Source organism: Staurois parvus, unplaced genomic scaffold (genome assembly GCF_062004578.1).
Source record: "Staurois parvus isolate SC_StPar_1 unplaced genomic scaffold, SC_StPar_1.0 ptg000044l, whole genome shotgun sequence".
In the NCBI taxonomy this organism is placed as follows: Eukaryota; Metazoa; Chordata; class Amphibia; order Anura; family Ranidae; genus Staurois; species Staurois parvus.
In genome coordinates, this window is record NW_028317840.1 from 1,561,326 (window position 1) to 1,586,499 (window position 25,174).

Consider the following 25,174-nt stretch of genomic DNA (forward strand, 5'->3'; position numbering starts at 1 on the left):
AGGGTTGCATTTAAGTTCCAATCTGAATCTGATAGTACTCCAAAACCACAGAATCATTATTTAAGACAATAATGATTTCATGAAATTCTTGCATTTTAAATCTTTTACATAGTTGGTAAGATCGAATATAGATATCTACCACATGGTTGCATAGTTAGTTTGGACGAAAAAAGACTAAAGTCCATCCAGTTCAACCGTACCAGTTCAACCGTACAAAAAAAAAGTTATAATCCTATACCCACAGTTGATCCAGAGGAAGGCAAAAAAAACAGCAAAGCATGATGCAAAAAATTCCTTCTTGATCCTCCGAGAGGCAATCAGATGTTCCCTGGATCAACTTTACCTATAATTGTTAGTATCCAGTTATATTCTGTGTATCCAAGAAAGAATCCAGGCCTTTTTTAAAGCAATCCACTGAGCTGGCCAGAACTAACTCTTGAGGGAGTCTAATGCTCATTTTCACAGCTCTTACTGTGAAGAAACCTTTCCGTATTTGGAGATTAAATCTCTTTTCCTCCAGACATAAAGAGTACCCCATTGTCCTCTGTGATGACCTAATGATGAATAACTCCGAGTTCACTATATGAACCACTGGTGTATTTATACATGTTGATCATATCCCCCTTAATTTCCTCTTCTCAAGAGAGAATAAATTCAGTTCCTCTAATCTTTCCTCATAGCTGAGCTCCTCCATGCCTCTTATCAGTTTGGTTGCCCTTCTCTGCACTTTCATTAGTTCCCCAATGCTCTTTTTGTGAATTGGTGCCCAAAACTGAACTGCATATTCCAGATGAGGTGTTACAAATGATTTGTCCATCTAGTTCAACCTGTGTAGGTGTGTGTATGTGTGTGTTTATATCAGTACCATGTCCTATATCTCTGTATATTGTGTTCATGAAAATGTCCATATTCATTTCAGGTTATTCTCTTTTTTAACATGATATTGTATAAAGAAAGTAGTCACTTACTTTGTCATCAGGAACTGTTATTTCCCACGCACATATTTTATCGTTCGCATAGCTTGAAGGGTAATTTACACTGGAAAAGCTTCCTGAAGATCCAGAGAGGTGATTTATGGAACTGCAGTCTGTATATGTATAAACAGAAATAGATATTAAAAATCAGATTATACCAAATCAATTTATGTTTATTTGAAGAAAAACCGAACTGTGGAAGATGGGCCCATAAAAGCAAGCAGAAGACAAAAGATTAGTCACCAGTGGTCCACCTGCAGCCAATCTTTTCCCCCTTTCTGACTTTCCCTGCCTTGTTTTACAGTGTGTCTTTGTGTGGGTGTAGTCATCCTAATTGAAAAGCAAGGCTTTGCTTTCTCACGTCAGCGCTGCTCCTCTAAAAAATGATGATCAAGGACTGATGGAATAATCAAATAGCAGCAGGAGAGGTTATTAAAGCACAGAACAACAGGATTAGGTGAGCAGAAGCAGGGAGATACTGAAGCGCACAGTGTGCAGAAGTCACCAACTGTCTGCAGAGTCAATAGCTAAAGACCTCCAAATTTCATATGGCCTTCCGATTAGCACAACAACAGTGCATAGAGAGCTTCATGGAATGGGTTTCCATGGCTAAGCAGCTGCATCCAAGCCTTACATCACCAAGTGCAATGCAAAGAGTTGAATGCAGTGGTGTAAAGCATGCCACCACTGGAGAGCAGTGCAGACATGTTCTCTGGAGTGATGAATCATGCTTCTCTGTCTGGCAATCCAATGAATGTCTCTGGTTTTGGCGGTTCCCAGGATTACAGTACTTGCCTGAGTGCATTGTGCCAAGTGTAAAGCTTGGTGGAAGGGGGATTATGGTGTGGGGTAGTTTTTCAGGGGTTGGGCGTGGCCCCTTAGTTCCAGTGAATGGAACTCTTAAGGCATCATTATACCAAAACATTTTGGACAATTTAATGCTGCCAACTTTGTGGGAACAGTTTGGGGATGGTTCCTTGCTATTCCAACATGACTGCGCACCAGTGCACAAAGCAAGGTCCATAAAGACATGGATGAGCGAGGCTGGGGTGGAGAAACTTGACTGGTCTGCACAGAGTCATGACCTCAACTCGATAGAACACCTTTGGGATGAATTAGAGCAGAAGCTGCGAGCCAGGCCTTCTCATCCGACATCAGAGCCTGACCTCACAAATGTGCTTCTGGAAGAAACATTCCCATAGACACACCCCTAAATCTTGAGGACAGCCTTCTCAGAAGAGTTGAAGCTGTTATAGCTGTAAACTGTGGGCCAACTCAATATTGAACCCTACGGACTATGACTGGGATGCCATTAAAGTTCATGTGCGTGTAAAGGCAGGCATCCCAATACTTTTGGCAATATAGTGTATCTTGAAGTATCTTGAAACATAACAAATTTTTACTTTTTGAGTACAGATATGCTTTAAAGTATACGCTATTCAGTCAGGTTTCTGAGTTATACCATACCCATCAAACAGATTTTAAATTGTGGTAACATGTAGTAAAACATGTTTTTACTATATGTTTGTGCAATGTCTGAATGGGGCCTTAGATTTTCAGATATCTTAATACACTCAAACACTTGCTTCTGATAGCCCAAGGTATAAAATTCAAAACTAACAGCGATATATAAAGCCATCCACAACTACGCCTCAAGCTACATCACCAGCCTCATCTTGAAATATCACCCAAACCGTTTCTCCAAAGACCTCCTGCTCACTACCTTCCTCATCACCTGCTTTCATGCTTGCCTCCAGAACTTATCTAGAGTCTCTGAAATTCTCTGGAACTCTTTATTCCAATCTGTCCATCTAGCTCTTACTCTGTCCACCTTTTGGTAATCCCTGATAACACATCTGCTCAGAGAAGCCTATCCAGCTTCCTCCTAAAATTGTACTTTTACCTTCTCCACAAGCTCATCCCTCAACATTATTTCCTTTTAGTACCACTTGCCCTTCTCTTTTAGATTGTAAGCTTCCTCAAGCAGGGCCCTTTTAATCCTTTTGTATTGAATTTTATTGTAGCTGTTCTGTCTCTTTGTTATTTTGAAAGCACTAGGTCCTGTTCTATTTGATCTATATGTAAGTGATATAACTAAAGGGTTGTTGGATAAGGTATGTCTTTTTGCTGATGACAAAAGGGTGTGCAATAGGGTTGAAATCTCTGGAGGTGTCTAACATGGAACATGATTTGGCATTGCTGGAAGATTGGTCAAAACAATGGAAACTGCAGTTCATTGTTTCTAAATGTATAATAATGCACCTAGGGAAAAATAATCCCTTGAGAGAGTTCAACATCTAGTACAGTGTTCACCAACACTACAGAAAAAGGTTTGGGAGTACTTATCTCTGATGATTGCAAAATGAGCAAACATGGCCAGGCAGTGGGAAAAGGGAATAGAATTCTAGGATGCATCATTAGAGGGGTCATCAGCAGTAGCTGGGAGGTCCTGATTCCCCTATATAGATCTTTAGTCAGACTTCATTTAGAATACTGTTTCCAGTTCTGGAGACCTCACCTACAAAAAGATATTGATAAGACAGAACGAGTCCAGAGACGGGTAACACAGTTGGTGAGGGATGAGTTATAAAACATATCAGGAGAGACTTGCAGGAACTTAATATCTACAGTCTAGAGGAAAGAAGGGAAAGGGGAAACAGGACTGAAACCTTTAAATAAATCACAGAGGTGAATAAGGTTCAAGAGGGTAGGGTTTTCAATAAGAAGCCAAGATCAAGAAGATGCGTGGAATAGACTTCCAGCAGAAGTAGTGAGTCAGTCAACAGTAAGTAGCTTCAAACAGGCTTGGGACAAACAAAGATCTATACTCAGGCAAAAAAAAACCCCAAAAATATAAAAATACAAAAACATATATAAATTAAGAAAGGGCATACTTGAAGGACCACTTGATTTTTTTCTGCCGTCATGTTTCTATGTTTTTATTGCACAAACTGTTGGTGCTATATAAATTCAATAAAATTATAATACAACGAAAAAAAATTAACAATCCAAATGGCACAAAGTTGTCTTCAAATTTAAATATGATACAAAAAATAATAATGTTATTATGTTATGGGTTTTAGGCAGCAAAATCAAGTGGTATCTCAGCTATTTGAAATTTAGAAAGCACATTTTTAATTTTTTATTGTAGTTAGTGTATGACACAGGTAGATAAAACTTAGACATGAGATAGCAAACTGTATTATAGGCAAAATTATTATTATTATAGGAAAAATTTAAACTAAACCACTCTGCACAAATTGGGCTTAACCATGTAAATATAACAATTTGTACTGATTACAATTTCAATTATTGAAAACTCATTCCTATTTTTTTATTTTTTAATAGAATAAGGATGGATAAAAACTTCTGATAGTTTATTTTATTGTTGTCTTTGTCCATTTGGGGAGTTTTGCCTTTACTTGTCTCACCTTAAAGTGAAAGGAAATATTTAAGTGAGGGGAATTCCACTCTATGGCATCGGTTAACCAAAAACGGTGTCCTTATTGAATAAGGAACTCCCACCTCATGTTCTAGTAACAGCTGTAAAATGTTGTATTCCCCACCACTTTCCGTTTTAGTGATAGTGGTCACCAAGAAACATAGAGAGGGGGACTCTCACCAGTGGAGACAGAGATATCAATAAACCTTGACAGGAGTTCTAATCCTTACTTTTAACAGATTAAGATGTATACAGAACGTATGGAGATGGACTAATGTGCACCTACAGACTTCTCCAGAGCTTCCCCCATCCTCTGGAACTCACTACCCCAATCCATCAGACTGTCACCTACCCTCCTCACCTTTAGGCGCACCCTGAAAACCCATCTCTTCAGGGAAGCCTACCCCGCCCTCACCTATTTGCGAATCTCCTCCACTCTTCCTACCACTCCATCCCCCCACAGCTATTTCCTCCTGTGCCACTATCCCCTCCCTCCTAGATTGTAAGCTCCAAGGATCCAGGCCCTCGAACCCCTGGTGTATTGTATTGTATTGTTACTGTACCAACTCGTGTACTGTCTCCCATTATAATGTACAGTGCTGAGCAAACTGTTGGCGCTATATAAATATTGTATAATAATAATAATAATAATAATGATATGTCAACAGACAGCATGCAGCAGGGATGTGCAAAACTGACTACAGCCTAAAATGAAGACAGAATGCCAAAACATGACCGCAAAGTAAAATACACATGGAATAGCCTAAATGGCCATAATGTAAAATATGTGCAAAATGCACATAATGGCCACGCATTTCTAGTTTTTATTGGAAAACAACAGCAACACAGAGAAAGGAAATGACATCATATACAGTCCAATGAGACGACAAACAAACATTCCAGAGTACGGTGTTTTTTAAAGATATTGTTTCACAGCAGGAAACAAGCCAACATGTTTCAGGTACCAAACAGACCCCACTCTTCATCAGAGTTCAAGAATTTGGACTTTACTTAAATGAATTCAGACAACAGAATACTAAATAAATCTGTGCTCTTATTTTATGTATTTTTGAAACAGTTCCAGAAGACAGGTCATTCTAGTGTTAACAAATGCAGCAAAGGAGGTTTTACTCATGATTCTGCATAATTAGACATAACGTCTGTAATGTTACAGCCGTAATTGTATAATTTCACGGCATGGGGGGCAAAAATGACTGCTTTAAGGCAGCAATTAACCTGGGCACACTCCTGCCTTAACCAAATCCTGACACCTAGGCCGCAATGTATGTCCAGCTCAGGGGCGGACTGACCATCTCGGCACTCGGGCACTGCCCTAGGGCTCGAGGCCAGTAGGGGGCCCCATGAGATCCCCCTGGTACCTTTCATAGGCTTTTTCCGGTGTGGTTTGAGTGTGGGCGATGACACAGGGGCCCCATGATCTCCTATTGCCCTGGGGGCCCCATGAGTTGCCAGTCCACCCCTGTTCCAGCTAAAACTTTTTTCCTGTATTTTAGACACAGTGGGTAAAAAGTTCTGTCAAAGTATTATTGACATCTGTCTGAGAAATTTACCTTCACTTATTTTCCTGCTGACAATGTTTTTTCAGGCAAAAAATGCTTTTCCCTTCTCCACCAAGAATGGAGTGAGATTTTCCTACCACTTTTGAAAATCTCCCATACTGAAAAATGCCTTAGGAAATTTCTTCAAGGTATTGTCTTGCTGGTAATATACTCCGGTAAGAATTGTAAAAGTTATATTGTTATATTTTACCCAGTGAAGTGTTTTTGGGGGGTATTTAGAAAAAAGGAAATATGATACACATAATGTGGACCTGCCCCAAGGTTCAATTCCTGTAGATAAGGGTCTACATTATGATTAATACAATGGTCCCGCCTAAACTCCATAAGAACTCCTGAGAGGTCCTCCTACACAAATCTGTCCAAAATGTTTCTAACCGTGACTGCACTCTTGCTTCCCATATATTCACAGGCACTATACAAACTTTTGCCTGGGTGTGTAAATTTCTGCCCCTCAACATTTTCATAGTTAAGAGTCGCTTACAGGGTACATTTATTAAAAGGCAGCTGACAGCCATTCTATAAGACGTGCATGATCGTTTGTCTTGATGTCGTTTGGCAGCCATGTCTCGATTATTCCTTACTGTCTTAGCAATACTGTGCGGTTATCGGAACTCTAGACCTTGCCCTTTGAACATCATCATTTCTTCCTGCAAACTTCTGAGGGCTCTTCTACATCCACCTATTTCTTTCTCTTTTCTCTTTTTTCTGTTTTTCTGTTTTCTATTTTCTCTTTTTTCTCTTTTCTCTCTTTTCTTTTTTTCTCTTTTTTCTCATTTTTCTCTTTTCACTTTTCTCTCTTTTCTCTTTTTTCTCTTTTCTCTCTTTTGTCTTCACCAGAGATTAATTTTCATGCATTCCTTCTTGTTACAGTCAATGCCTACAGTTCCATGGTTGAGGGATAAGCTATGTATATGGACTGCCAGATCCACTTTCAAGATTTCTGTGATGTCATCCTATTAACATGAATTTGTGCTTTGGGATAGGTACTGGCTGCTCTTGTTGGCCTAGTTGAGGTCTCTTTCTATAACTTTGATAATGCTGTCATCCACGCTCCAATGTATTTATTACTTCTCCAAATCTCTATTGTCCCTCTGTAAAAAATTAGTGGTCAGATACTTTGCCCTCCCCCTCCCTCCCCATTTTCATGCATTCCTTCTTGTTACAGTCAATGCCTACAGTTCCATGGTTGAGGGATTCTCCAAATCTCTATTATCCCTCTGTATAAAATTAGTGGTCAGATACTTTGCCCTCCCCCTCCCTCCCCAGGCCAAATTTTCAACTTATTATCAATAAAACTCCAAGTACAAAAAAAAGAAATAAAGAGAAATGCTTTTCTTTAGTAGAGTAGGGTAAAGCTAGAACCCCTGTCAAATTTGAATTCTCTTTATGTTCCTATTGCACATTTTCTCTCATTTCCTGTTTAGTAATAACCTTGTCAGCCGGTCAGGGGTTTAATGCTCCTTTTTGCCTAGGGGTAGAGAGTAAGGTGTAATATTTATCTTATTCCTCACCTCAGCAGGCTCTTGGGTACCCTGCATCCTCCTCCGTAACACACCTCTGGACTAACCCAGTCTCCTCCACCTGTTTCATCGTTTCTCTGAGGCCTCTGGTCTTATGCTTAATTCCTCTAAAACAACTGCCTTAAATATCTCGTTACCTGACTCGGAGGTTCATCACCTCCAGGATAATTTTGACTACCAGTGGGCCTCTTGTTCTCTCCCCTATTTGGGGATCCACCTCACCAAATCTATTTCATTGTTATATAAGACCAATTATCTCCCGCTCTTCGAACAACTCAAAACTGACTTACTAGAATGGCAGGATCTTCCACTTTCCTGGTTTGGTAGAATTAATTCCATTTAAATGACCTTTTTACCGAGACTATTGTACTACTTTAGGATGTTACCGATCATGGTTCCCAAACGGGAACTGTTACTATTACAAGCAGCAGTCTCTAGATTCATCTGGAGGGGAAAACGTCCTAGGGTTAACAAGTCAACCCTGTTTTCCCTAAAGAAGCATGGCAGTTTGGGACTTCCTAATCTCTTGGCCTATTTTCAGGCAGCTCAAATAGCACAGTTATCTTGCACTACGGCCAGGGGTTGCGTCCCCCAGTGGGTTGGCATTGAGGCCTTATCTTGCCATCCTTACGCTATTGGTGCTCTCATGTGGCTTCCCAGTAGATTGCGTCCTCCTATTCTATGTCCCACGTTGTCCTATTCGTTAACGGTGTGGGATAGATGGCGAGCTTGCAAACCTTTCTTCTCCCCACATACCCCATTAGCTCCAGTATTTTGCAATCCCGAGTTTATTCCTGGCTTATCACCGTTGGTGTTCCAGTGGTGGATGAATATGGGTTCGCTGCGTATCGGAGACTATCTGGATGGGCTTCGTCCTCGTTCTCTCCAGTGCTTTTTGACAAAGTATCAGATGCCTCCCGGGGAATTGTTTCGCTACTATCAACTTATCTCATTTATCACTAGCAAACTCAAATTAATCTTAGAACCTTGCACACTTACTCTTTTAGAGGTCTCCTGTGGGGCAGCTGGGATGATGAGGTCGTTTGTCCATTATCTATGCTTCCCTTGTTGATCCACTCACTAAATTATCCTATATGACTCAATGGGAAAGGGATTTGAATAGCTCACTAGACCTGGATACTTGGCGGAATGCGGCCCATACTTTATCAAAGATCTCGATTAATACTGTTCTTATCGAATCCAATTATGAAACGCTACTTCGTTGGTATCTGGTTCCTGCACGCCTTGCTAAAATGTACCCTTCAGTATCACCTAGTTGCTTCTGACGCTGCAGACAAGAGGGCACTATGTTCCATATCTGGTGGAAATGTCTGGTAGTGAATAGTTTTTGGATCCGAATGTTTAATTCTATCTATTCAGTAACAGGAATTAATACTTGTAGATCACTGGAAGTGGCCTTATTTCATTTGCTACCCACTAACGTTCCCAAAAAATCGACTAAATTAATTTTTTACCTCTTACTGGCAGCATTACCATAGCTAGAAGTTGGAGACAACCACTGATCACGCTAGACAGGGTTAAACAACAACTTAATTGGATAATGGTGAATGATAAACTTACAAGCATTGTCAATAATATTTCTAGATTTGAGGTGACATGGGAACCATGGATCAGATATATATCTATATCTTAATAGTACTGCAGCTGACCCTCTCTCTCTCTCCCCTCCCCCTTGGGTGTCTTTTTATTTTTTTTTCCTTCTCTCTTCTCTACTCCCCCCTCTTTTCTGTCTTATCCTAGATTTTTTTTTTCCTGTTTTCTTTATTCTTAATCCTTTTTTTTTCCCCTGAATTGGTTTTTATACCTTTGGTAAATTTCTATGGCAATGCCTATGTTCAATAATTGATGAAACGTTTGATACCTGGTGGAGGTGGTGTTCTCGGTATACAGTTGTGGCCAAAATTATTCAACCCCCACTGAAATTGAGTGTTTTGGCCAGTTTGACATTGCTTTTGATCATTCAGTCATCTTGCTTACATTTACATTAAAGAGGCACTTGTAGGTCAGACAAATATAACATAACAGTTATAATGAAATAACCACAAATGTCTTTTCTGTGCTCACAGCATTATCAGTTTTATTCAACCCCCAAGTGACATTCAATCTTAGTACTTAGTACAGCATCCTTTTACAGTTATAACAGCTTTTAAACGTGAAGCATAGCTTGACACAAGTGTCTTGCAGCGATCTACGGGTATCTTCGCCCATTCTTCATGGGCAAAGGCCTCCAGTTCAGTCACATTCTTAGGCTTGCGCACTGCAACTGCTTTCTTTAAGTCCCACCAGAGGTTCTCAATCGGATTTAAGTCTGGTGACTGCGATGGCCACTCCAAAATGTTCCAGCCTTTCCTCTGCAACCATGCTCTAGTGGACTTGGAGGTATGCTTGGGATCATTGTCCTGTTGAAAGGTCCAACGTCTCCCAAGCCTCAGGTGTGTGACGGACTGCATCACGTTTCCATCCAATATCTCCTGGTACTGAAGAGAATTCATGGTACCTTGCACACGCTGAAGCTTCCCTGTACCTGCAGAAGCAAAACAGCCCCAAAGCATGATTGACCCTCCACCATGCTTCACAGTAGGCAAGGTGTTCTTTTCATCATAGGCCTTGTTCTTCCTCCTCCAAACATAGCGTTGATCCATGGGCCCAAACAGTTCTAATTTTGTTTCATCAGTCCACAGAACACTATCCCACAACTTTTGTGGTTTGTCCACATGGCTTTTGGCATACTGCAGTCGACTCTTCTTATTCTTTGGAGACAGCAAGGGGGTACGCCTGGGAGTTCTGGCACGGAGGCCTTCATTACGCAGTGTGCGTCTTATTGTCTGGGCTGAAACTTCTGTACCCACATCTGACAAATCTTTTCTCAGTTCCTCAGCAGTCACACGGGGACTTCTCTCCACTCTACGCTTCAGGTAGCGCACAGCAGTCGAAGTCAGCATCTTCTTTCTGCCACGACCAGGTAGCGTTTCAACAGTGCCCTTTGCCTTGAATTTGCGAATGATGCTTCCTAAGGTGTCTCTTGGTATGTTTAACATCTTTGCAATCTTCTTATAGCCATTGCCCTTCCTGTGAAGAGAAATCACCTCTTCTCTTGTCTTCCTGGACCATTCTCTTGCCTTCACCATGTTTGTAACCACACCAGTAAATGTCTAGAAGGAGCTGAGTATCACAGTCATTTTAAAGCTGCCTAATTGGTGCTTATTATGCTTGATTGCTGCTCGGTGACATCCACAGGTGTTTTCAATACCTGATGGAAAGCACCTGTATGAACCTCTGTTCTTCAGAGTGGTAGTCTTTAAGGGGTTGAATAATTGTGGCAATGAAGAAACCACATAAGAACCATTTACTACTGTATTACATAAACAATTGATGTCATTTTAGTTGCATTTGGGTAGTTACAACGTCCTTGTAGGATTTGATTCTGAATACAATTCCAAATGTACACTATAGTCCCTAAACCCCTTTACAGCATTGGGGGTTGAATAATTTTGGCCACAACTGTATATTGTCATTGACTAATAATATTTTTTTTTCATGTGCTTCTATGTTCTATGAATATGCACTCCATTTCACCATGCAGGTGGAAATTGTTTCTATTTCTGTGTATACCACTGTATACCAATTTTTTCAATAAAAATATTGAAGTATAAAGTATCAGAAACTGTACCTTTCATAATTAAAGTGTTACTAAACCCAGGACACTGCATTCACTATATCTGGTCTCCCACAGTACACAGAACATGGAAATGCATTTCTTTTAGTAAATATAAACTGATAAATACCTTTTCTCATGAGCAGTATATAGCAGTCTTGTGACTTCTATCAGTGTCCAGCAGAGCACTGGTTAAAGTTTGTAGAAGGAGTTTTAATTCTGCTCTGACTGTCCTATGAGGTTGCATAACCCCTGATCTTCTGTCTGGACAGTGCTGATTGGCCCTGTGCTGATCACATGCACTCTCTCAAAGAAAAATAAAACTCTCTATCAATATATTATACAGGATTTATATAACGCCAACAGTTTGCGCAGCACTTTAACAATACACATTACACTGAGCATGTGCACAGTGACTCCCAGAGCTCTGTACTATCAGTAGATAGATTGGGGACAGTAGAAGAAGGGGAGGATCAGAGATGACAGAATCAAACAGCCTTTTTACACATTGCGAAGGATTAACCCCTTAGGTTCTACAGTAAGTATAACAAGTATGCTTTTCTGCATATACAGACTGATTTTTACTGTTGTGGGTTTAGTAACACTTTAATACTCAGTTATAGTTTTCAGGTAAACTGAATAGACAATCTTAGAGTGTTTAAAACATACATTTGTTAGTACATTAATTATTTGTGCTATTTAAGGAGGCCCAACTTATACAATTGTATTTTTATATGCTTTCTTGCAGCATTTCCTTGTATTTGCATTTTTTGAATTGACTTACAATGTGCCTCTCAATTCGCTAGGGAATTAACAATCCAGAAAATGCCAATTCTCTGGCATAGCCCCCTTTCTCTTTTCTACTCACAGCCCTCTCCTCTTCTGGGAGTGTATAATTACTGTCTGTGCTGGCCTAGCTCCTTTGCTCTTCCCAAGTTGTCTTGACATACCTACAGTTGTGTTCAAAATAATAGTGTGTTGAAAAAAGTGAATAAAGCTCAAAATCCTTCTAATAGTTTTTATTTCCATACACACAAATGCATTGGGAACACTACACATTCTATTCCAAATCAAAACATGAAGAAAAATATATCAAATTTGTGTTGTTCCTCTAAAAAAAGTGAAGAAAAGTGAATATTAGACTGTTCAAAAAAATAGCAGTGTTTGTATTCTTCTTTACAAACTCAAACATTCACTATATAAACTGAAAAATGTTTGAAGATTTTGCTTTCCTTTGAATCACATAATTAATATTTAGTTGTATAAGCACTGTTTCTGAGAACTGCTGTACATCTGTGTTGCATGGAGTCAACCAACTTCTGGCACCTGTGAACAGGTATTCCAGCCCAGGATGATTGGACTACATTCCACAGTTCTTCTCTATTTCTTGGTTTTGCCTCAGAAACTGCATTTTTGATGTCACCCCACAAGTTTTCTATTGGATTAAGATCCGGGGATTGGGCTGGACACTCCATAATGTCAATCTTGTTGGTCTGGAACCAAGATGTTACACGTTTACTGGTGTGTTTGGGGTTGTTCTCTTGTTGGAACACCCATTTCAAGGGCATTTCCTCTTCATCATAAGGCAGCATGACCTCTTCAAGTATTCTGATGTATTCAAACTGATCCATGATCCCTGGTATACGATAAATAGGCCCAACACCATAGTATGAGAAACATCCCCATATCATGATGCTTGCGCAACCATGCTTCACTGTCTTCACAGTGTACTGTGGCTTGAATTCAGTGTTTGGGGGTCATCTGACAAACTGTCTCCGGCCACTAGACCCAAAAAGAACAATCTTACTTTCATCAGTCCACAAAATGTTGCGCCATTTCTCTTTAGGCCAGTCAATGTGCTCTTTGGCAAATTGTAACCTCTTCAGCACATGTCTTTTTTTCAACAGTGGGACTTTGCGGGGGCTTCTTGCAGATAGCTTGGCTTCACATAGGCGTCTTCTAATTGTAACAGTACTCACAGGTAACTTTAGACCTTCTTTGATCTTCCTGGAGCGGATTGTTGGCTGAGTCCTTGCCATTTTGGCTATTCTTCTATCTATTCGAATGGTAGTTTTTCACTTTCTTCCACGTTTTTCAAGTTTTGGTTGCCATTTTAAAGCATTTGCGATCATTTTAGCTGAGCAGCCTATCATTTTCTGCACTTCTTTATATGTTTTCTCCTCTCCAATCAGCTTTATAATCAAGGTATGCTGTTCTTCTTAACAATGTCTGGAACGACCCATTTTCCTCAGAATTTCATAGAGAAATGCACTGTAACCAGCATGTACAACATTTGCTGCCTTCCTTCCTTAAATAAGGGCAATAATTGCCACCTGTTTTTCAAAGAATGAATGACCTCACTAATAGAACTCCACACTGCTATTATTTTGAACATGCCCCTTTCAATTAGTGATTCAATTACACAGAATCAGCAGCATGCATGTCATGACTGTTGGGTCTGTTGGATTTCTATTACTCTACTACACCTGCTAGTAAATTATTTGCCATGTAGAAATATCATTTCTACCAAAAACAGTGACTGATCAGGTTAGTGATGTCTGACTGCTATTATTTTGAACACAACTGTACATAAGCAGCCAGAGAGGAGCGAAGGGGAATACTATAGTCTGTTAGTTGAGTACAGGCTCTGAGACTGTTTGAGCTACTGATATTGCAAAAAAGTGGCTCCCAACAGCTTTCTCAGGTCGTTTGGATATCTATACAAGGGAGGCTTTTACAGGGGGAACCCCTGCATAAAATATATAATAAATGCACATATAATCTTATGATAAACTTTTGATGAAATGAATGGTCTGGTGACAGTTTTCTTCATTGAGCTTTTGTGCCAACCCAAAATTCATGTAAGAGCCCAGCAGTCTTTATCTAAGAGCCCATTCCCAGGAAAGAAAATACTGTTGCAATGGGCACCTACCACATCCCCTAGAATTAACAAGACTTTAATATTTGCAGTGTGGACGACAAGGCCAGATCTAGGGAGGGGTTCTGGGGTGGACTGCATCCATCCAGATTTCAGTGATGTGGCGGTGGTGGTGGTGGTGGGGGGGGGGTTACAGAGATGAGCTGTGGACAGGGGATGCAAAGGTGAGCTATGGATGAGACAGAAAGGTGAGCTGTGGATTGGGATGCAGAGGTGAACTGTGAAGAGGGAGTGCAGAGGCGAGCTGTGGATGGGAATCCAGAGGTGAGCTGTGAGCAGAAAGTGCAGAGTTGAGCTGTGGACATGGGACACAGAGAAGATCTGTAGACAAAGGGAGCAGAGGAGAGCTATAGGCTGGAGGTGCAGAGGTGAGCTGTGGTGGGGAGGTGTGGAGATGAGATGTGGATAGGGGGAGTAGAGGTGAGCTGTGGAAGAGGGGTGCAGAGAGGCACAGTTGATAATTACTTATGGAAGTGTTGCTTAAGGAAAGAGGCATTTAGTATGAATGGCCCCTGAACTGTAAACATGAATGTTGAACTTGATACGATGTGGTGTATATTGTATATATCTGTATGCTGTGCTGCATGTTACATGATCTTGACCACTGCACTCTGCACACTGCGATGTACTGTATGTGACATATTCTGACTGCTTTACCCTATACACAAGGTTATGTGTTACATAATCCTCACCACTCTGTATGCTCAAAGTGCAGCAATCAGGTGTGTGCAAAGTACACTAAGGTATAAAGAATCTTGCAGTCAGAAGTATGTTATGTACAGCACAGCTTAAAGAGTGCAATGGTCAGGAGTAGGTAATGCATATTATAGAGACATATGTCTACTGAGCATACGGCAAGTTGGCTCAGATTTTATTTAGGTATGCTCCTCCCACTGTCATCACAGTGAGCCTATGCCCACCATTTACCACGGCATGCTACGGGCACTGCATTATTCTTGTCCTTCAAATGTCCAGGGGTGTCCCTTGTCTTTCATAGTCCTACATCACCCCTGCTTGGGGGAGCTCCATCTGCAGTATAGGAATCCTGTAGCAGCATAGTTAGTAGAAGTTTAGCTCTGCACTGTACAAGAGCAGTTTCTTCTAGTAACACTGGCAGCCCTCAGAACAGCACACTCAGTGTACCGCAGTCAGGCAGGGAATACTGGTTCACTTTTGCCAGAGCAGTTTGGTTGGATCCCTAGTAGGTTCCCTGCATCTCTGGCTTTTTGCAAATCAATTGTTATAAATGTGCATTTCTGTAACAATGTGTAGTGCAGCAAAGTCTTTGTAGTGCAGTGTGCACACATGCCTGTGCACTTCTTTTGGCTAACATTTTCTAGTTAATTTTCTTTGTATCACTTTCTAGTTCTGAAAGCAGGACCCTTGTGTCAGGGATCTCGGGCTGGATCGCGACACACGGTATGCCGGGGCGCACTAGCGTGCGGGCACTAGGACCTGGGCGCCCGCGACGGCAACGGTGCTTGCGCATGCGCACCCGTGATTGCGGTTGCGCGCCTGGCGCCAATAGGAGCGCAGGGTGCCCTATTTAAACAGGCTCTGACTGTGTTTTAATTGCTGTATGGTCTTTTCCTGTATCCTGTGTCCTGAGAGATTGCTTTGCTGCCGACCCTGCCTGACCCTGATTCGTTGACTGTCTCCTGCTCTGACCCCTGGCTTGCCTGACCATTCTACTGTCTAATCCTGTGCCTTTGATCCCCACTTCCCACGGATAAGAAAGGGGTCCAGCAGTTTATTTGCTTCACCAATTTCTACAGGAAATTCATTAACGATTTCTCGGGCCTGGTAACCCCCATCACCCAACTTACCAGGATAGGGGTACGCTTCCAGTGGACACCAGAGGCACAGGCCGCCTTCAAATCCTTGAAGAAGCTATTCACGGCAGCTCCCATTCTAAGTCACCCTGACGCTTCACTGCCCTACATTCTGGAGGTAGATGCATCGGAAAATGCAGTAGGAGCTGTACTGTCTCAAAGGGTAGGAGTAAAGGAGCTGATGCACCCCGTAGCTTTCTTTTCTAGAAAACTCTCCCCGTTAGAAAGAAATTATGATATCGGGGATTGGGAGTTGTTAGCAATAAAATCGGCATTAGAAGAGTAGAGATACCTGTTGGAGGGAGCCTTGCATCCCATCCTGGTCTACACCGACCATAAAAACCTGAAATACCTGAGGACAGCAAAACGCCTCAGACCGCGTCAGGCCAGATGGGCGTTATTTTTCTCGAGATTTACCCTACATATAACTTATCGACCTGTGTCTAAGAATACTAAGCCTGACACCCTCTCCCGGATGTTTGAAGACCCTGAAGAAGCGGCCAAACCAGATACCATCTTGCTGGCAGGTAGCTTCCTGTTACTACAGTCCGAGCTCCTATCTAGGCTACAGGCTGCTTCCACTGGGGCTCCTAAGCCAACTGGAGTCTCATTACAGAACAGAGAAGGTCTCTTGTGGAGGGGGGAGCAGATCCTGGTGCCTAAAGAGACCCGAGCTCTGGTCTTGGGCTATTGTCACGACCACCCATTGGCAGGCCACTTTGAGGTACACAAGACCTTGGACTTGGTACAATGCATGTTTTGGTGGCCAAGCATGGCCAAGGATTGTGAAACATATGTCAAGTCCTGTGCCATCTGCAGCAGGAAAAAGCCCACCAGGGACAAGGCTTGGGGTCTGCTGCGACCATTGCCAGTGCCCGACAGACCCTGGAACATGATCTCAATATTTTGTTGTGGAACTACCGCCATCACAAAACCATACTACAATCTTTGTGGTGGTGGTGGACCGGCTCTCTAAGATGGCTCACTTCCTTCCATTGAAAGGCACACCATCTGCTTCGGAAACAGCACAAGTATTTATCAAAGAAATTGTAAGACTGCATGGGGTACCGAAGAATATCGTTTCAGATCGGGGTGTCCAGTTCACTTCCAGGAGGGCTCTGTGCGAAGGGTTGGAAATTGACCTATCATTCTCCTCAGCATATCACCCACAAACAAACGGACAGATTGATTAAACCAACCAAACACTAGCACAGTACCTTAGGTGTTATACATCATTCCTTCAAGATAACTGGCTGCCACTTTTGCCTCTAGCAGAATTTGCTTACAATAATGCATGACACTCTGCCACTAAGAAGTCCCCATTCTTCGCCAACTATGGCTCCCTTCCCTCTTTTCTGCCTGATCTGGTCCCGGAAAACTCAGTCCCAGCGGCTCAAGAGACCCTGAATTTCTTTACAACCAATAACAAATTGTTACAGGAAACCATGGTGCAGGCCCAGGAGGATAGTAAGAGGATGTTTGATAAAAGAAGAAGAGGGGAATTGGTCATGCATCCAGGGGATCAGGTGTGGTTGGCAACTACCAATCTAAAACTGGCATGCCCATCAAGAAAATTGGCACCCAAATTTGTGGGCCCTTTCCGAATAGAGCGTAAGATCAATGAGGTTGCGTTTAAGCTGGCACTTTCCGAGTCTTTCAAAATTCACCCTGTTTTTCATGTGTCTCCATTGCAACCCGCTGTACCAGACCCTTTTCCAGATCGTAGATCTAGACCCCCAGAGGCCATAGACATCAATGGGGAGGAGGAATTCGAGGTAGAAGCTATTATTGACTGCAGAAGGGGTGGGCAAACGCATCAAGTGGAAAGGCTACGGGCCAGAAGAGAATTCATGGGAACCTGCTCAAAATGTCCATGCTCCTAGGTTGATTCAGGAATTTCTTCACAACCACCCTCAAAGGAGGAACCGGTTGGGCATCCGGAGGCTGCCCGTAGGGGGGGGGCCATGTCAGGGATCTCGGGCTGGATCGCGACGCGCGAGTCTGCAGGCACTAGGACCTGGGCGCCCATGACGGCAACGGCGCTCGTGCATGCGTACTCACGATCGCGGGCGCGCGCTTGGCACCAATAGGAGTGCAGGGCGCCCTATTTAAACAGGCTCTGACTGTGTTTTAATTGCTGTATGGTCTTTTCCTGTATCCTGTGTCCTGAGAGATTGCTTTGCTGCCGACCCTGCTTGACCCTGATTTGTTGACTGTCTCCTGCTCTGACCCCTGGCTTGCCTGACCATTCTACTGTCTAATCCTGTGCCTTTGATCCCCTGTTGCCGAACCTGGACCGTGACCCGTGTATTCTTCTGCCTGCCGCTTGTACCGACCTGTCTCCGCTGTTACCAACCTGGCCTGTCTGACTTTGCTCACTCCGCCTCCTCACATCATACTCTCACCTGCTACGTACCACCGACAAGTGCCTCTACCACAGATGGTTGCACCCAGGGGCCGCGACCTGATTTCGGCTTGCTCCAAGTCCATCCCCACCATCAGGGGCTCTGGTCAACAAGCAGGTTGGGACTTAGATTCCGCGCCCTGGGGAATTCTGGTCTGTGGAGCACTAGAGGCTACCGCGGGTCGGTCCATAACACCTTGACTTCTTTTTACTGCACCCCCAGATCAGAGAGGCCAGATCCGGCCCTGGTTGGGGTGGTCCACTGCAAGGGTGTTTTGTTTTACTGGAGTAATTCCAAGAGTTGGGCTTTAAGCCTGCCACAGAGGACATCAATGTACAGTATATATGCTCTGCTGGCACAGGAGCCTAATTAAATAGTGAAACAAGTCATGAGATTGCAAACTTCTGTTTTTATACATTTTAGGATTCTCTAATTTGTTTAACTTGATACTTCAATTAGGCTTTAAAAGCCCCACACAAGTGACATTGTTTGAAAGGTGAATGGTGTCAATGGTTTGCTGCTGGCAGTAAGAAGCAATTCCTCAGACTCCTCTACCCCACTGACCACTCCAACTGTAACTTTACAACAATGGGAGTTGAAAGGCTGATATATGAATTACATGAGCAACTCACAACTCAAGTGATAAGATATAAAGGTTTCTGCAATGGTATCAGAATTTACATGACTTACAGTATCTCTGAGCCAGCTATCTAGTGTGACATCTACATACCTAGATGGTTCTTAGTACATGAAATAAATGGTGACTCTGAAATAGACGATGCCTAATCAGAGACGTCACCAGCATTGTCAAGAGGAATACTGTGACCTCTTTGAGAGGTAATAAATACATATTTTACACACCACGTAGCACATACATAATAAGTAAAAAAAGATCTGATATAGCCTGGTGATAGTTTGGTCACATGTCAAACTAGAGTTCAAAGTATGCTCCCATATGGGTGTAGAAACGTTTTATACCAATCTTTTATCATAAAAATATGTTGATGGAGAACAGAAGTCCAAAGTAGGGAAATACATAAATAAGTCTACCCAGGATAAGAAGGTTTCTAAGATATTTGATACTGGGAAAGAATTTCATCAAATTCAGATAATCTTTATCTGTCGACCTTGGCCATTCTGAACATGAGGCAAAAGAGGTCAACCAAAGATGTTGTATTAGTAAGATGCCTCAGAGAACTATTCTGGAAAACCTTAGTAAATTGCAATTAAATATTAATATATCTCTTTCTATTTGCTCTTTTGACAGCTATAGCAGTCATTCCTGAACTCCAAAATATTTTTTTTCTGGCAGCAGGTAACAGATGTAAATGAAACAAGTTTAAAGAAAAAACTACTATAGCAACTGCTGTTGGCTTCTGGGGTCCAGTACTCTAATGTTCAAGAGTGGCTGTTCAGAGTCAGCAAAGACCTTATGATGCCTGGACCTTGGTTCTGCCCAGGGGCGGACTGACCATTTGGAAACTCGGGCACTGCCCGAGGGCCCGGGGTCAGTAGGGGGCCCCATGAGATGCCCCTGGCACCTTTTTCATAGGCTTTTTTGAGTTTTGGCAAGGATACAGGGGCCCCATGATCCCCTAATGCCCGGGGGCCCCATGAGTTATCATGGTTCTGCCTGTGGTACCTAGGAGAAGGTGCCATCACAGGCTTTTCGGTGAGATCACGGGAAAGCAGAGGGTCTTATATCTCACCTAGAGATGCTCCAGTACTGCACTGGTTTTGGTTTCTCCAGAGTAGGGAATGCTTGGAACAGACTTCCAGCAGAGAAAGTAAAGCAATCAGCATTAACTTAGTGAAAACATACTTGGAATAAAAAAAGGTCTGGTTTTGTCAAATGGCAAAAATGGAAAAAAAGGGAAGACTTAATAGACCAATTAGATGTATTCTATGATTCTGAGTTTCTTTCTTCCACTTATTATTTCCTGCCACAGCTTAAGCCTAGTACACACAATCAGAAAATCATGTTTGATCATTAGAACACAGCTTTTGTCTGAAATTATTTTAAGGGACAAGCACGAAAATTTTTCTCATACAATACCAGATCGTACGATTTTTGTTTATTCAGTACAGTTTTCATCCAAAAATACAATACAACACATTACATCACTTCCACATTTTTATTCTGCTGTACAAGAATTTTCGTAGCTTTAGTAACCTCTTCACTTTCAATATGAGACTAACATGCAAAAAAAAATGGAAGATCATTTGCCCAATATTCTCACTGTGAATACGGGGCTTTAGGGTGGAATCTGGATGAGGGTGAAGTGCTCAGCCACTGCTGCAAAAAGAAAGTGTTGAGGAAGAACATGGCCACCAGTCCAAAGATGTACCCAATCCTAGGGAGTTCAGCACTTTCAGTAGGCACTTTACCTAGCCAACAGCAGAGAGAATCAAACTGGAGCTGTTAGTCTGTGACGATCACATGATTCTCTCAGTAAATGTTCATCAGTCAATCTTTGCTTTTTTTAAAAAAAAAAAAAAAAATAGCATACCGCCTGATGTAAAGTAAAACAGATGCTTGACTTTTTGCTTTCAGCCTAATTTATTACTAGAATCATTGCACTCCTCTGTGAATCCTAGCATATGCTTAAAGCAGTGGGTGTATTGTTCCAAATATTATCATTGTTAGTGAATACTTTCAATATTATGAATATTAAAAATCACATATATTTTGATGAATATTTCTGTACTATAAAGCAATGGCCTAACCTTTCCTGGCAGAGATTTGACCTCTATTTCACAGTGACTGAATACCATATGAACTCTTTAATTTCCATCCATCATTCTTAATGAAGCACATTTAGAAGTCCCCAATGGCACTGATCCACACTTAATTATTCTCACTTCCCTAAAAAGTATTCAGGTCAGTGGTAAAGAAGATATCATTTTATACCTTGACTGCCATGTGATTTTGACTGTATGATTTTAGATCCTATAGAATGACTGCAATGTCACCTGCTATTGTATATAATCATGTGCAGTGATGTGCATAGGTGATTGCAGATAAAAGGAAAATGGAAAGTGCAAAGACAGAAAAGAGACTGTACCATAAGAAAAATGCCTCTGTTCACAGAACTTTTTCATGATGCATTGTCTTTGTTTTATTATTGTGTTGCATAAAGAATCTCTTGCTTTATAATAGTTGCTTAAAATTTTTTTTCTACCACATTAACTGTTATTTTATAGAATATTGTCACTACACAAATATGTTGAGTAATTCCTGATTATTATTATCTTTATTAGGAGTTTCTTTTTGTAATCAGCAGATGCCACTGTCTCTACTAACTCCAATGGAGAGACCGTAAAATCTTTTAAGTAGTGGAAACTTTCCATTAAAGGATAATTTCACCTTTCGTAACATGTTACACCCATATTCAGGGCGTAACATGTTACGAATGGACAGGGCCATATTCAGATTGTAACATGTTACGAACAGACCGGCCCCCGCACCTCCCGATCCCCATTGTGACAGCTAGCAGGGGATCTTCTCCTCCCCACTAGCTGTCACCATTTTAAAAAAAGTGGCCCCTCTGGCTGTGACTCTCATTCACAGTATTCTATGCCTTTGCGGCTGTCGGCTTGTTGTTCTCAATGAACTACTACAGCGCTCCACGGCGCCGTGGTAGTTTATTGAGCCTTCCTGTCAGTAAGTATCTGTTTGCCTGTACGGGATGTATGAGCAAGCAGATACACTGACATGTCAGAGGCAGACCTGCATTGCACCAGTGATCTGCAATGCTTTAGAGCAGCAGTTCTCAACCTGTGGGTCGCGACCCCTTCGGGGGTCGAACGACCCTTTCACAGGGGTCGCCTAAGACCATAGGAAAACACATATTTCCGATGGTCTTAGGAACCGAGACACCGCTCCTCTATCTGTCTCCAGGCAAATGCAGATACTCTGAGGTAGTGGTGAGGGCAGCTGGAGGGGCTTGGCAGGGTGTCCCACACTCCCGGCTTTCTGCAAGCCTCTCACGCTGAACTAACACCAGCACACTGACTGGCTCGCTCCCTCTTCCCTGTGCGTTATGAGAGGCCGGTCAGGCTGGAGGCTCCTCCCCTGCAAGGGGTGGGTCGGAGGTGCCCCGCTGCCACCCATTGGCTGCCCTTGAACCTGCTGCATGTTTCTCGGGCGGGCAGCTGCTCACAACAGCTGGATAGATGTGAGCCGGGCCCCCCTTTGTCTGCAGGGAGGGGGGATCTGGTTACCCGCAGAGCGTGTGCCCTACAACCGCTCACCTCCCATGGAGGCTTCTCCTTACAGCACTTGTACGAGGGCTGGCACCGGGGCACCCGGCCCGCTAGAGGGAAGTACACAGCGACCAGGAATCCCAAACTTTCCGGGGTCATACAAGGAGCCTCAGGGCAGACGACTTGGTGTGGGAGAGGGCTAATATCCCTGGGGGGAGGGGGAGAATACTGGCCGTACACACTTCAATTTTACTATCAGATCCAATTAGCAATCAGATTAACTTCCGTTCCCATCAAATTCCTTCAGTCGACTGACCAGGGCGCAAAATGATCGACCTTTTTGCAATAATTTTATGGTTGGGGGTCACCACAACATGAGGAACTTTATTAAAGGGTCGCGACATTAGGAGGGTTGAGAACCACTGCTTTAGAGGCTCCAGAAATAAAAAATAATAAATGCACCTTTTTTCGACCTTCAAATAAATGTGCATTTATGTTTTTTGGTCAAAAGGAGAACATTATCCTTTAACTGGTTACAGGACAAAAATGCAGCTACTAAGTGGTGCCTGCTCATACTGTCAGGGTCCATGCACACTGGCTTAAAAAAATACCAATGCTCCCTAAAACACTAACTTTGAGCATTTTTTGTACTTGCGTTTAAGAACATTTATCAGTTTAGGAAGGGTTTATTTTTCTACCTCTAAACGCTGAAATAAAAAAAATGCCTCTATACTACCTAATGGATATAGACACATAGGGTAACATTAGTTGCTTCTAAAATGCTAAACTCCTCTCGGAGGATTATGTTTTTACGTTAGTGTGCATGGATCCTTAAAATGTCCTCACAAGCACCTTGGGAGATGTGAATCTTGATCCATTCAAATAATAAAAAATTAGATTTACTGTCAGTGTGAAGCGCTAGCCCACCATTCCTGCCTCTAGCACCTTTCCATTGATTATTAAGGCCACACATTGTGATGTGATGGCTCAATAGAAAGGTGCAGGGAAAGCTCTTAAAACCTCAAAATACAATACTGCATATGAGAGTGCTACATAACTGAGGTTCCTTGGATGCACAAGAAGGTGTTTAGAAGTATAAACAGTCATTACTAGGGTGGTCCATTTTAGTGCTTCAGCCACTTTAATATTTACCTTTACTTACAAGCATAACAGTTAGAAATAAGCATTTGTAAAAAATCCAAATGTCAAATTGTTGTGACAACACCAACTTACTGTTCAGAAACAGCTGTTTGTTTTGTTACCTAATTGTATATTGTCTCTCTGTCAGAAAAGAACTTCTAGCTTAGTGTCAGCCTCTAAGGTTAGTTATGTTCTATCATGCTGGAGCTCAAGGCTGATAATAAATATTCATTCAAAATGTCAAATAATATCAGAATTAAATGAAAGAAAACAATGTTGACAGTTCTAAGGCCTGTGTTGATGAACTATTGTTCTCTTTACAGGTCTATGGGAATGCAAAACCTTGTTGAACCAGGTCAAATGGTGGTCTGAAGGAGGTCAACTTCAAGTAAAATGAATCTGTCAATTAATTCTCAATGATCTCAGAAGCATCCCAAACTGATGTCCTCAACTTAACTACCTTTAGCCTTAAATGGGTGTCAGTTTTCGGGTTAGGGCTGAAGAAGAACAACCTCTGTAAGGGTTTGATAGCCTGACACTGAGCTGTCACCACTAATATGAAAAATACCCCACCCTTCTAGTTAGGTGCTGGGATTTTAGGCAAATTAAATTTTTGGTTTTTCTGTAATCAGTGGAGCAGGTGTTGATTGTTTGGGCTTTTTTTCCTCTCCCCTGCCTTCTAGAAAGTACTAGAACATGGCAATAGAGCAAGGCAAATGGGCAGCATGAGTATTTATGGTGCTGCAGCCAATCCCTGGGGAAGTGTGCTCAGAAGGTGAATAGGGAATGAATAAATAGTCTGAGCTGCAGAACAACTTTCTGTCCAAGGGATTCCACCTGTTCGGGTGGGGGGTGGCTACCCCCTACCTCTAGCCCTTCCACTGTTTCAGGTTGCTATTCATCAAGATTCCAGCTGTGGCAGAGGTATATACGCTAGTCACCTCTAGTTTCTCTTGGGAGTACTGTCCTTTAAAGCTGAATCGAGCAGTTCCTCTCCTGAGGAGTACATACTGCTGTCCGCTATTAATTTTTCATTGGTAGATTGTGTTCTGAGCTGAGCAGAACTGTCCATAAAGTTTGCAACATAGTGAAGTGTGTCCTCTTGTTTCCCATGCTATTCTACACCCCATCCAAGCAACTCAACAATAAAATTAAAAAAAAAAAGACATCCCTAGACTGCTGTTTGCCTCAGTGTGCCTGAACTGAACTCTGTATGTGCTGGCAGCCTCTGCACTTATGGAGAACCCTGGTCATCTTCATTATCTGTGCTGCTGCTATCAGGAGAAGTGTAGTGACTGTGCTTTAATCATTGTCAACCAGTGGCCTTCTCGAGGGAAGTGCAACATAAAGGATACATGAGCATAAGAGGACATACATCTATCCCAGATACCACTTCTATTACAGATTAACTTGACTAACACTTTGCCTATTCAGGAAAAATAACAGATTCACATTAGAGCA

General features: G+C 42.2%; 1 protein-coding gene across 1 annotated transcript in view; it reads right to left on the reverse strand.

Annotated features, from left to right (window-relative positions):
* Nucleotides 1-25,174, reverse strand: part of LOC149470451 (ovochymase-2-like) — a 120,914-nt gene that overhangs the window by 89,977 nt on the left and 5,763 nt on the right. Inside the window, exon 2 of the mRNA XM_089663746.1 lies at nt 969-1,087. Within this exon, the coding sequence (XP_089519872.1) occupies nt 969-1,087 (119 nt within the window). The remainder of the gene's footprint in view (nt 1-968; nt 1,088-25,174) is intronic.